The sequence below is a fragment of the Barbatula barbatula genome, assembly GCF_947034865.1.
Source record: "Barbatula barbatula genome assembly, chromosome: 8".
NCBI classification, from domain to species: domain Eukaryota; kingdom Metazoa; phylum Chordata; class Actinopteri; order Cypriniformes; family Nemacheilidae; genus Barbatula; species Barbatula barbatula.
This window is the reverse complement of record NC_136771.1, coordinates 6,921,825-6,935,407: the sequence shown is the minus strand read 5'-3', so window position 1 is coordinate 6,935,407 and position 13,583 is coordinate 6,921,825. Positions and strand designations below refer to the sequence as shown.

Below are 13,583 nucleotides of genomic sequence, written 5' to 3'. Positions count from 1 at the left end.
AATATTTTTAAACTTAAGATGCGAGTTCAACCAAACTTCTTCAGGCTCCTGAAAACACCTGAGACTGACAGACACAGCTCTGGTTCGTCCTTATGCTCAAGGTTGATGACCACAGCCATAGATGGAAATCTGCGATGATCATGGCCTGCACATTTGACCCCCATGCCAGACCCTAGTTTTGTTTTGCCAGAAACTCAAAATCGTTAACACACATAACAATATTGGATGTAGTCATCTGCAAACAATATCAGATGAAATCATTTTATTGCCTGTCTGACTTCTTGGCTGCACTGCTTGCTATATAATCTTGCTGATCAGTTAACTTTAAATAGTAATCATGTATTTTTATAATTTTCCTGGTTATACAGTATATATCTGTCATGATTCTCGGGTGGTGAGACACGGACAGAGGACCCAGGTGCAGACAGCGGTAAGGGGTTAACATATATTTAATAAATAATAAAACAAAGACCCACGTGGGGGTAACATAACAAAACATGGGAATATAATGACAAGACAGAACAGGACTAAAACTAACTAAACATAAACAAGACTTGAATAAACTCTTGACATAAACTACAAATAACACGACAGGACCAGGACCAGGGACAGGACCAGGGACGGGACGGGACGGGACAGGACAGGACAGGACAGGACAGGACCTCACCACACAAACCACAACGAACCAGCACAAGACAGAAGACACATGGGCATTAAATAAGGGAGCAAATCAAGAGGGGAACAGGTGAAGGGTATTAATCAATAACGAGGGTAACGAGAGGATGGGAACAGAGACGAGACCGGAGAGTGTATGGAAGTCCAAAAGGGCCTTACTTCTAGTCGCCGCAACTGTTCTGTGTAGTGAACAGAGCAAGAGCATTGATCGGACAAGCGTTTACCCTACTTCTAGTTTATACACGTCACACTGTGAAATAGGTCTATAGAGGGTATGCATTGACACCAAGACACGTTCCCCTGAGTGATAAAACAAACAGCAAAATGGCTGAGGAAAATAAGAGAAACAAAGAAACCAGGACTAAAACACGCAATTATTTGCTGAAATTACAAGCAGCTGGACTCCACGGTGATCCTTACGACTTCCCTATGACCTACAAAGAAGCAGGTGTTCCTGGACACTGAAATTTTGCACGGAATTGAGTTTCCTGATATTGTAAGCAATCATTTTGCTGAACGTTTTACCCCTCACGGGGGCACGCTCTGGTGTGCTCACGTGGTAAAGTGATGACAAGTCCATACCCTTTATTAGTAACTTACACAAAGATTATTAGTACACAGAGATACTAAGGTTACAAAAATGGCATCGATTTGTGTTAGAAAGATAATGACACTTATGTAAGCGAAAGGATGCACAGCTAAACAGTAAACACAGTACAGTAAAGCCATGTTAATGATCTAGCCACAATGCTACCATAACTTATGAAACATTACAGCATATCAACGAAATCTATCCACTTCCTTTATCATGAATACAAGTAATAAAAAAGACAGACAGACACTCTACATTACACGACACATTTTTAGACAATAGAAGGACAGAAGGACAGTAATAGCTGCTGTAAGTGTAACGTTACACCACATAACACACAAAATTATACATTTTCAACAATCAATAGTGAAGTAAAATTTGTGAAATTTACCTATTTGACCCATACCCATAATGTGACCTCTGCATTTAATCCATCCTAAGAGTTGTGAACACACAACAAGTGTTGAACACACCCGAAGCAGTGGGCAGCTATCACTGCAGCACCCGGGGAGCAAGTAGGGGTTAGGTGCCTTGCTCAAGGGCCCCTCAGTCGGTTCCCGCCGGCCCTAGCAATCGACCGGCAACCTTTTGATCACAAGTCAAAATCTCTAACCATTAGGCACGACTGCCCACAGAAGATAAGAGATTAAGAGATGTTTATTGGTGCAAATAAAGTCATGCTGACCTGACCTCACTTGGGTTCCCCTTCCTTGATGTCCCTGACACTTACCCATCTTTCATGGAGAAGTATTTAGCAAATCCCACACTTTTTGGAGACAATATCTTAATTTAACATGGACTTTTTTGATTACCAACTTTGCAGATCTTTAACATTGAAGGGAAGCTACGTTACACACTGAAAGACAGTCAATTTTCGGACATCCAGGTAACATGCTCATTAAAACAACCTTGTAAATACTGGAGTAAATTTACTACACCAAACAACACGTGATTTAGGTACCCAAGTCCTACTCTAGATAATATACATTTAATCTTTCACAATTTCTTTCCCAAAGGCTTTGAGCTGTCAGGTTGCCTTTTACATCCTCATCCTAATGGGCAGATTCCTGCCCATCATAATGGAGCAGAGTCCTGTCCCAGGAACATCAGACTCTCCCTAAAGTCCATCTCAATATCCAGCACATGGTGCTCTGATGGAAAGATCTTATCTTGTGTGTGCGTCTACACATTTGTGTCAAAGCATTTCCTGTAAGCCTACACCCCGATAAGCAAAGCATTTATAAGAATCCTAAGTGGTTGCTAGTGAAATCTTTGCACACTGTATGTACACACACACACACACACACACACACACACACACACTCATCTGTCCAGTAACCACAATCACTATAAGCTCTGCACCACTCTGAAGCACCTTTACACAATAAAGCTGTATGCAATCCCAGACTCCTGACGGGTCGAATCCCAAGTGGATGACTTTCTCAGAAATGCTCACAAACGTCTGGCTGCCCTGGGTTGCTCACAATTCCCAGACATCCCTGAAAGCAAATGTGTGGCCTCCATCTAATAAAACACAATGCTTTGCAGGCGGAAAGCCATTGCAACTTTGCATCGCTCAGATCCAGATGGCTTTTTGGCGGTGATCAGAGCAGGCAGCTGAATGTGACAGGCAAATTGTGAGAATTCTTTCATTAGGCTTTAATATTTGTACCTGATATTTACAAAACAGCATTGTCTTCCATAACTTTTTTTGGACCTTTAGAAGAAGTAGTTGTGCCTTAAATAAAAAAATCTGTTATAATTTACCTTCTTGTAATTACAAACCTGTATGATCTTTTTTCTTCCACCGAACACAAAAGAATATATTTTGAAGAATGTTGTTAACTGGTCCTTATTCACTTGCATTGGTTTTGTGTCCATACAATAGAAGTGATGGGGGCCAGTGTTGTTCGGTTACCAACTTTCTTCTACATATCTTCTTTTGCACTCTGTGGAATATTTTTGGGTGAACTTTCACATGACTAAACTCTTTGCAAGTGTAGATCTATTTTCTATGTAATTGCAGTACTTGACTTCTGTGATGACATCTCTTATGCTGAAGGTAAGGTATTTCTAAGTAGGGGGATATATTATCTATATTTTCAGCATTAAAGTTTTTTTTCAATATACAAAATAAAAAAACATTTTGTTATATATAGACCCGTGGGTGACTAAAATATGAACAAGCTGGAGTATAAACACTCTAACACATTCTCTCAGTTTCCAATAAGGGAACTGAAAAGTTGTTGACCGAAATATCTCGCTCTCTGGGGTGGAGCAGGAGCACAACGGCGTTCTGACTATTCTATTTTATATCAACTGAATAAATAAACATACTATCTATGCCCCAAATAAAGACATTTATTCTTAAGCTTTTTAATTACACTAAAAACATATTCAGTTTTATAATGCAGGAACATCTATTCTTTTAGTTGGTGCTCTTATTTTACTAAACATATGATACGTTTCTATATTTCATGAAATGCCACAAAATCTGTGGTCGCCCTGGATCCACCTTGGGGCCTCCCAGGGGGCTACAATCCCCAATTTGAGAACCACTGATCTATGTTATTATACAAACCTACAAAGAAATGAATTTGCACAGCTGTAATTCAAAGACGTTTTAAAAATAAAAACCAGACATAAAATCTATCAAGATAAATAAGTCTCCCCAATAAAGTAGTAAAGGACCATCAAAATTCTAAACTGTGCACTTGTTCAAGCATGACACACCCCTTCCCCAGGCCTACAAATACATGTACACTAATAAGCAGCTTACTTACATGATGCAGACAGATGATGATTCTGATTGGATAAGACAAGTTCACAAGTTTCCTGTCGAGAACTAGGGTCATGCGGCGCCTGAATCCATTACAGTAATAAAATAAAATTGAATTAAATATAAAGTACAGACAACGTTATCTCACCTGCATCCTCCTTCGGCGGATAATACCGGAGTCATCCATAGCATCGCTCATCTTGTACGTCTGTGAAAAACCGCGGTCACATCTGCGTTCTTTCACGTGTAGGCAACTCAAGAGTCTTCTGGAAAGAGTCCCTCAGCTGTTCCGTGCGCCGTTAATATGGACACAAATCTAGCTTTCGGTTTCAAACCCGTGTACCGTTATTGTTTTTCGTGTCATATATACAGCAGATGTTAAAAGTTGCAGTCTGTTTGCATTTCTCTCCTCGACAAGAGAAAATAACGCGCGGCACAGATGTGAATCAACATCTCATGGGCGTTGATGCGCGAGACATCTCAACACCCAGCTGACGAAAAGTGCACTAGATGAAGGTTCAGTCACAAGGATATTGTTTGATAATGACGTAAAATCTAATCTCAACGAGCAGGGTCCACGCGCGTGAATTTCGCGGTAAAAAATAAGAAAACGATTCATCTCCTGCTTCACTTTCTCGGTACGCGCGGGCGCGACAAAGACGCGTGCGATCGGAGAAAGGTCCTTCTGGACATCTGGAGCGCCGACGAGACATCCAGCCGCACTAATGGACCGGTCTCTGTCCCCCAGAGGACCTCGCAATCATATCATATTCGCTCGCTGCCAGCTGGATATGTAATGGCATCGTCGGTGTGAAATGCATCCAGCTTTGATTGGTGCCGTTTGTCTTCTGTCGATTTTTTAACGAAATACAGTAATCATTTATTCCTGTGATGTACTGATTGAATCTGAATTTTGCCCCATAAACTACTGCCTCCCATTTCTGGTTCACAACACATAGTGCACTACCCTGTAATGCGCGTGTAATGTCTTCTCACGCGTTAACCCGTTGACGCCTGGACTGGAGTAAACAGAATGGTGCACATAAAACGGACTATGGTGCACATTTAAAGAAATAGCTTTCACTCCAAAATGAAAGTTATCTCTTTCTCTCTCTAACACCGTGACTGCATCCGAAATGCAGGGCTGTCAACCCTCACGAATTCGCAAAGTACTGTTTTCTCACGCCACACATATATTTTCTCACGCAGGATCGCACCCGCCATTTTTACTTTGGTGTGTAATAAAATGTCAAAATTTAAAGGGACTTAATGAAAGTGATGAAATTGTTCACGATCACAATACTTCTAATTAGGGATGCTCGATAAATTATCGGCCATGGTGATTTTTTAAAGGGGTCATTAGACACGGCTAAAACGAATATTAATGTTTGCTTTAGATGTAATACAGCATGTATACACGATTTAAGGTTTAAAACACTGTATTTTCCACATATACCGTGCGTGTTTGTATCTCCTCTTTGCTCCGCCTTCCTGAAACGCGCTCATATTTTACAAAGCTCATCGCTCTGAAAAGCGAGGTGTGCTATGATTGGCCAGTTCACTAGTGCGTAGTGATTGGTCGAATATTGCACGGAAATGTAACACCTCTTACAATAATCAGAACATCAGGTTCCAAAACTACTGACAGGTGATAGATGAAGATCAATCCGATACAACTTTGCCAGCGCGACTCGAGCAGGATGTAAAGGATTAGTTAAGAGTGATTGACTTTAAACAAACATCATGAGTTTGTGTGATATAGAAACAAGCTCGCATTACAGCAGGGAATGGTAACATAATAAATACTGCCTGCGAGTGCTTCGACCCTTCTTGATCAACCAGTGTTACGCCATGTCTTGTCGCAACTCAACAAAGACAATAAACCTCATCATAAATGCGACATTTGCTGTCTCCGCGACATGGCTGCACCGGCGACGGACCGGTACAATGAGATTTACAAGACCACCCACCTTACTTGCATTTAGATTTGGGAGGTCTTAGTCAAATTGTGTTACGAACTGACGTAGAGTCGCCGGGGTGTGGTTGCACGAGGCGTTTCAGGCAGGTCTGGGTGAGCATACGCTTCTAGATAAAATCTTTTATTCCCACACTTACATTTTTGCAATTTAATGTGTCTTATGCATGCATGGGCAACTTATTACACACCAAAGACAAAGAAAAACTTCATTTCTGGTGAATCACCACTTTAATGTTATCGACTGATAATAAAAATTAGGCCGCTAAATTTTAGCCGCTAAATTATGAAATTTCATCAGCTTGAACCATTTCAGGTGCAAGCTGCTCACTGTTAAAATACAGTAGAGTTCTGTCTTTCTGTCGTGATCATTGCTATTATCAAAACATCGGTGATCCATTTCCGGTTCCAAAAAACAGTCAGTTTTGTCCAATTTTCCATCCCTGCCAACCATTTTTCCACTCTTTCTGCATTGGCGTGGCAACAACACCCACCGAAATAAGGCCTCATCTGCAGTGACGGCCCTCGCAGGGGGCAGCACTTCCATCTCCTCTCTACCACAGCAGCAGCCACTCCTCGAGAAACCAGTATTACCGCAGTGATTGCCCTTGCTGGGGCCTGATCTTCCACCTCATTCTCCGCCGTAGCAAACATCACTCCTCCAAGAAGCCACTATCTCCGGGGCGGTTCCGAGCTCAGTGGGGGATTAGGGGGGGAATGCTCAGGGTATTCCGGCGCAGATCCAGTGATAGTCCTGTATGCAAACATCAGTGACTTGAATCTGATCATGCTTCAACCGGAAGAAAGTGGAGAGAGATGAAAAGGGGTGTCACATGAGCCCTTTTGGGCTTTTGGAAGACGAGGCGTTCTGCTACATTTTGAACCAGCTGTATCAAACTAATTAGTTTGAAATATCACTATAATCCAATGATGTATTATCTTTTTTAAGGGGTACCAACAAATGTTTCCATGCCATTGTAGAATAAGAAATAATTCATCTCTTTCCACAGGTCCTTTGCTTTATTCTTTGACATACTAAAGGCATGCAAGTATACATGATCCAATAGCTTTTATTTTCATCACTCTTCAGGAGGAATGAAGCTTTATTTCAATGAGCTGTAAGGGTACCAAAAATTCGATCAGCCGTCTTCTCTGGCAATAACATCTGTGACTGTTGACGTTTACGGGGAGAGGGCAAGTACAGGGAGGAATGCATATTGTAAACAGTCGCCAGATTTTAATTGGTTGACTTTCATGTTGGAGAAAGGTGCTGTCGATTCGCTGCACCGAACATGGTAGAGCTGAGCGCTCACAAATCGACAATGAATTATGTAAATGTATATCATGAACAATCGTATGGCGGCCAGCGATGATAGTGTGGATGGCCACAACGAATAAATCAATATGGGAAACGGACAATACAATGATATGTTGTAAAGTTAACTAGTATTATCAGATTTTAATTTTAAAAAACGACACAAACCGTCTTTGACAATACTACTGACCGCAGATAGAAACACGGTAAGGTAAATAGACATGCCATACAGCAATGAATCGCAAAATGGGAGGAAACTGAAGATTTGCAGTGGATTAAAAAACTTTATTCCACATGTAACCAAAATCATCTATGTTCATGTAACAACTCTATTATTTTGAATTGGCAACCACATAAACACATCGTAATGGTAACGTAAGCAACATTTAAAAACTTAAAAACAGACAAGCCTACAAAACAAAATATGTGCCGCCTGCACCAAAGCTGCGCAGAGCCGTTTTCCTTGAGTCCTGTAATTGGTTGAATGGTAAGCTTGAATCTGATTGGCTAAAGAGTACGACAACCCTCGCGGAAGGGGTTGCGTCACCAGGAGTGTCTCAAAAAACACACACACACACGTCCAAGGCGATTCACACGTGTGTGACGATTTGCACATTCGTAAAACAAGACAAACGCGTACATTTTAACTTTTCGAAAGTTATGTGCGCAGTTGTATGTTTGCGAAACGTAATTTGTGAGAAAATAGTTTTGTTTTACGCACGTGAATTGCTTTTTGTAAATGTAAATATATACTATGTGCACGTAAATTAGGTTTTATGCATGTGAAACTGTTTAAGCATGTGTGTATCTTGTTTTACGCATGAATAATTAATGAGACTAAAATCGCTCAATACAAATACACAGAAAGCTGGCTTACATTCCGGTGAAAATGTTAGCAGTGACGCCTGGTGGTGGAAAGCGGAATAAACAATGTCCACGTTTCTTAAGTGCAACGTAAAGTCAATTCGAGTCTGTTGTATTGAGATCAAGCACTCTCTGCAGTGTGATATTTTGTACACAACACATTTTGGCAATTTTTATTTGAGCAACCAGGTTTTACAGGCATAAAGACTTTTTCCATACTTTCCATCCATTCTGCAGATATACTTGTCACACCACAGTTTGCCCAGCAGAGGGAGACTGAGAGCACAAGACCTTCCACAGCTTCTGCTTAATTAACTGCTTGTTAAGTTGATCACCTGTGCATAGTTAATTAATGTATATTTAAAGACATCCAATTGCTTGTATCTTTGCTCGGTCTTGAAGTTATCTGGCCTAGCCTATTGGTTTGGGTTGTCCTGTTTTTGAGCTAACTGGAAAAATCTTTGTTTAGAGCTTTTGGTCAACTTCTGGTTACATTTAGTAAAGATCATCTGTTTTTCTTTTAACCTGCTTCCTGTGGTTATCTGCCTGTTGGTTTCACACAGCACCATAGAACAGTGGTTATATCCTTGGGTTTTCCAGCAACACACTCTGGGTTCATATCCCGGGTGTGACAATACTAGGATACAATTATGCATTGTGCTGTTCTGCACAGCAGTGTAAGCAGTTAAAGGGCTCCTTAAATCGTTCAGAAACATGCACTGCTTATTCTCTTAAATTTGTATTCTTTACATATAAATTCTAAATGTTCTGATGTACAGTCAATACATTATCATAAAAATAAAACATTTCAATGATGTAAGCTGAGCATGAAGCTGAACGATGGTCAGGTTTTCAATTGGTGGGTTTTCTTTAGATTTATGGGTTATGTTGTTTAACGGTATATTAATTTATGAAATAGTGTGTAAAAATATATTCCTTGTTGTTATATTGTACTTTTGTAACAACATGTGAGTAAATAGTTTTCACGGCTGTTGTTTTTATGTCATATACATATACAGAACATCCAGGTCACATGACACTGAAAACATGGAGTGTATAGGGAACTATGTTGGCAAGTAAACATATCTTGCTTTAAGAATATTTGTCATTTGTACTGGAATGCAAGACAAAAAGGTGCATTGTATTTTTACCCAGACATACTTTACTTTAAAGGAGGAATGGAAAAAACAGTTAACCAATTAGCACAATGAATTGTGGGAAGTGGGTCTCAGAGCTAGAACACATTCACCTATACAGGTAAAATTGGATTACAGATCTAATGAGATAGTGTTCCCTGGGTAACCTGATTATTCACGGCAACGTGGCCTTGACTGACATCATAATGTTCTCAATGAGATCAACCAGAAACTATAAATAGGTCTATAAATAGTCAAATACGAACATAAACTACTCAAATGAATTTCGTTACTAAATTGACTATCGGTTTAACAAAGTTCATAATACTTATGACACAATTGTTATTTTTCCAAACAAATTAAAGATATATGGAGGAAATTCTATTACGTCAACATTAGTTGTACAGAACAACTCCTGGCATGTCCTTTATAGACGCATATTTAGTATGATGACACTGTGTCTTGTTTAAAACAAACTTGTACCATTTTTTATCCATCTCAAGTTTGTCATTCTTTCTTGGGAAACCTTTATGGCAACCCTTTTAAACAGCTTTACATTTTATTTAAAGGGACAGTCAAAGAGTTTATACAGATTTGGAGCAACTCGAGGGTGAGTAAATGATGACAGAATTTTCATCATTGGGTGAACTGTTCCTTTAACTCAACAAGGGACACAAGAAACAAAAACATTTAATAAGTTTAATATGTTTTGGAACGTGTCACTTTTGTAAATGTTAATGTAAGACTTGCTGCTGGTCTAATCCCTTCTCTTCATTACTGAGCCTAGGACTTCAACAACAGAATTAAAGTTCACCTGTCTGACTGTACCATCCAGGTTTAGCTGATTCTCTTTTGGACTGTCTATGTCAATATCCTATTGACGCAGACAGACACTGGGGAAATTTGCGGATTTCAAAGGTGTCATGAGGGAGGATTATAAAGGATGAAACTTCACATCCTCTCATGAATGGATGTGTGTGTGTGATCAGACTGAAGCTTGACTGAGACACTATAATACGCTTCATCAAGTTTCAAGATCTTTTGAAGAAATCGTACTTTTCTTGACCACCAAACCTGGTAAGAACCCTTGAAAAGAAAATCCTATTATAAGAAATGATTGTGAACTGGAATTTGTGTCTGTCGCTCATTTACGCATGCAGGAATCATGGAATTGTTGTCGCATACGTTACCTCGGGCAGAAGGTTTGATGCCTCGAAGAACTCTGAAGGTCCCTGCTCGTGGAGCCTCCTCACAGTTTGTGGGTTCCACCATCGTCATCCTCTCTTCTTACACAGTGGCGACGCTAGCCATGAACTGTGGGAAAAAAATCCAAGAACAGCGGATGGGCACTGACTCTTTAAAAAACTGATGGGAGAAATTCTTACACACTGAACACATTATTAGGACTGTGTGATCCGCGCTCACTTTCACAGAGCACTTTAGTGCTAATGGCTCGTAATGGAATTATATATTATGTGAAAACATCTTATAACGCAGTCATCTCAAATTATACGCATGATGTGATGTTAACAGAGTCTGCTGGCAGAATCAAGCTATGGGTGTGATATTTGTGGACTGGTGTGCTTTGTGCAAAATGGCTTGTTAAAGAAAGAGGATAACGTAAATGGAATCAGGACGGCATCAGAAAGCCTTTTATTTCTGTGTGCAGTCGTCTGGGAACGGTCTCACCAACATCATGTGTTACTAAATAACAGCACAATGTTGTTTCTTTATTCTGAATGATACATTTACATTGTAATTGTATATTCTTAATTTCATTATAATACTTTGTTATATGTACTCACGATTAATTGTTTGACTGACAGAACAGAACAGGTTAGTATAAATGGATCATGACAGTTCACGTTTATTAAAGCTAGTTCATTTAATCGGTAGTCTTAATATGTGACAAATCTAAAGTCTAAATTTAAATTTAAAATCTAAATGTATACGTTTATTAAACTATGTATGATATTAAATATAAAGATAGTTTAGATTTATATACTATATACATTCATTTGCATTGACAGGGGCAGAGAATGAAACGTTAGGTTCACCGTTACATGTTCAATATGTCATGTAATATATCCCATTTAAATGAATGTATTTCAAATATATCAAATATATGAAAAGTCTATGTCTTTTGATGTATTTTATTATGTAAATGTCCTTTAATTTATAATAAGAATTTAAATACGAGATTGTGAACAGTATGCCATAGGTGATGCCATTGAGCGTCACCTAATAAAGCCTTGGAAACCTGCCAGCCTGGGAATCAAACTTGCAACCTTTGAGCTTTCTAACCATTAGGCCACAACTTGACCCAATGTATAAAATATTGCCTAATAAGTGGACAAGAGTAATGATGTGCAATTGCTCAATAAATTGTTCTGCAGTTAAAATACGCGACTATTAACATCCTGTAACTGATGGAAATTGTCAAGCCATTTGGAGATGTTTTAATAAACCTAATTGAAAGTATACATACAGTATTCAAAATGAATACACAAAGCATTAAATTAGTTTAATAATAACAGCTTTCATTATTTTATTGAAATATGATTTCGTTTTAAAATGTGAAATAATCAAGTTAATAATAAAATGCCCAATTGCGATGGGCGAAACTGGAACTGTAGCTAATAGTAATATTGCCTTAACATTCTAATATTATACTTTATCTTTCTAATCCGGAGCAGGTTATCTTCAGCGAGTGAGTTGCTATGGTAATTTCCCTACCCTGAAAGTTATCTCCATTTTGGAACCCAAAATTGAGGTTATCAGCCAGCTAACCCTTAAACCAGGGGTGTCAAACTCATTTTAGGGTAAGGGCCGGATGGAGAGAAAAGTGACAATGTGCGGGCCAAATCACCTTTTTTAAACCATATTGCACCAAATTACAAATGAATTAGCAAAAAAACTAGAAAGACATACTGTTCTGTAAAAGGTGCATTTAATAAATCCTCAGAACGGTTCAATAACACTCTTATTCCTCTTTGAAAAAACTATTTTGTTTAGGTAAAGGCAATCAAAACCCTTTCCTTTGAATATGGATATTTTTTGTCAGATACTTTTTAAACTAGTAATGACAAAAATGCAACAGACTCTATTTGTGTACAGACGGTCACATTAAATATGAACCATACAAGCTATACAATATAATTCACTAATAGGAAAAACTGCCTTAACATATTTAACAATTAGTAAAGTAGTACAACTTCACTTTGGATATGAACATTAAATATATAGAAATTTCCTTTAACAACAAAAGATCTAGATCGCATCTGCATTATGATTTTAATTCCTGACATCTCTTTTCTTCAACCACATCAATCTCATGATGTCATTTAGCTGTCTGTTTGTGAGTCGAGAGCCCAGTTGGACTTGTTAATGTTCATTACCGATTCTTGATGAATTCTCCCTCTGAAAACGGCTTTGATCCCGCTGCGATTTCGTTGGCAATCAAATAGCGTTACAGCTTCATCAGTCCCTGTTGTTTTTGTGATCATTGATTGATTTTTTCCGAGGCTAAAGTTAAATTATTGACTTTTCGAAGTTGTCCAGTGTATTTATCATATTTCTCTGCGTATCTCATAGTGCCGTTTAATATTGTACTCGTTTTGCACAGCCACGGCTTGTGAGCAGATTAAACATACCGGCCTACCGTTGAACTCACAGAAGAAATACGTCTTCTTCCGTCAGTTTTCTTTATTTGGACATTTTAAAATCACTAGTCCTTGCCGCACAACTTAGCCGACTTTGTTTTCGAAATGTAGGCGGCGCTTTAGAATGCGCATGCTTGTTAGGGGTTCCGGCAGAAGCCCAATTAAATGATCAATGATAAAATAAAAAATTTAATAAAACAAAACATAATATGGCAGCGAAAACCTGATTGTATTAATAAACTTTAAATTAATTAAAATAATAATAAACTTCATATTTGTATTATTTTTCAAATCTTCCCTCGGGCCGTATTGGATGCCTTATCGGGCCGGATACGGCCCGCGGGCCGTATGTTTGACACCCCTGCCTTAAACTAACCCGGGTACGTCACAGTACCACCTTTCTGGAATGCCCCCTGGTGGTGGCACAGAGCTGATAGTTTTAACCTTACAGGTTGCTGGCTTGAGTCCTGCTCAAACATTTGTCCTGTTGATCACAGGGGCAACCCATTATCTGAAAGTAACACATTTCTCAGCCATCAGGATGTTTCCCTTGCAATGAAAAACGCAACTCGACTCCCATACAGC

The 13,583-nt window shown here is 39.0% G+C and overlaps 1 protein-coding gene across 1 annotated transcript in view; it reads right to left on the bottom strand.

Annotated features, from left to right (window-relative positions):
• Positions 1-4,322, bottom strand: part of mast1a (microtubule associated serine/threonine kinase 1a) — a 38,527-nt gene extending 34,205 nt beyond the window's left edge. Inside the window, exon 1 of the mRNA XM_079462153.1 lies at positions 4,195-4,322. Within this exon, the coding sequence (XP_079318279.1) occupies positions 4,195-4,245 (51 nt within the window). The 5' untranslated portion in view covers positions 4,246-4,322. The remainder of the gene's footprint in view (positions 1-4,194) is intronic.
• Between the last annotated feature and the right edge of the window lie 9,261 nt (positions 4,323-13,583).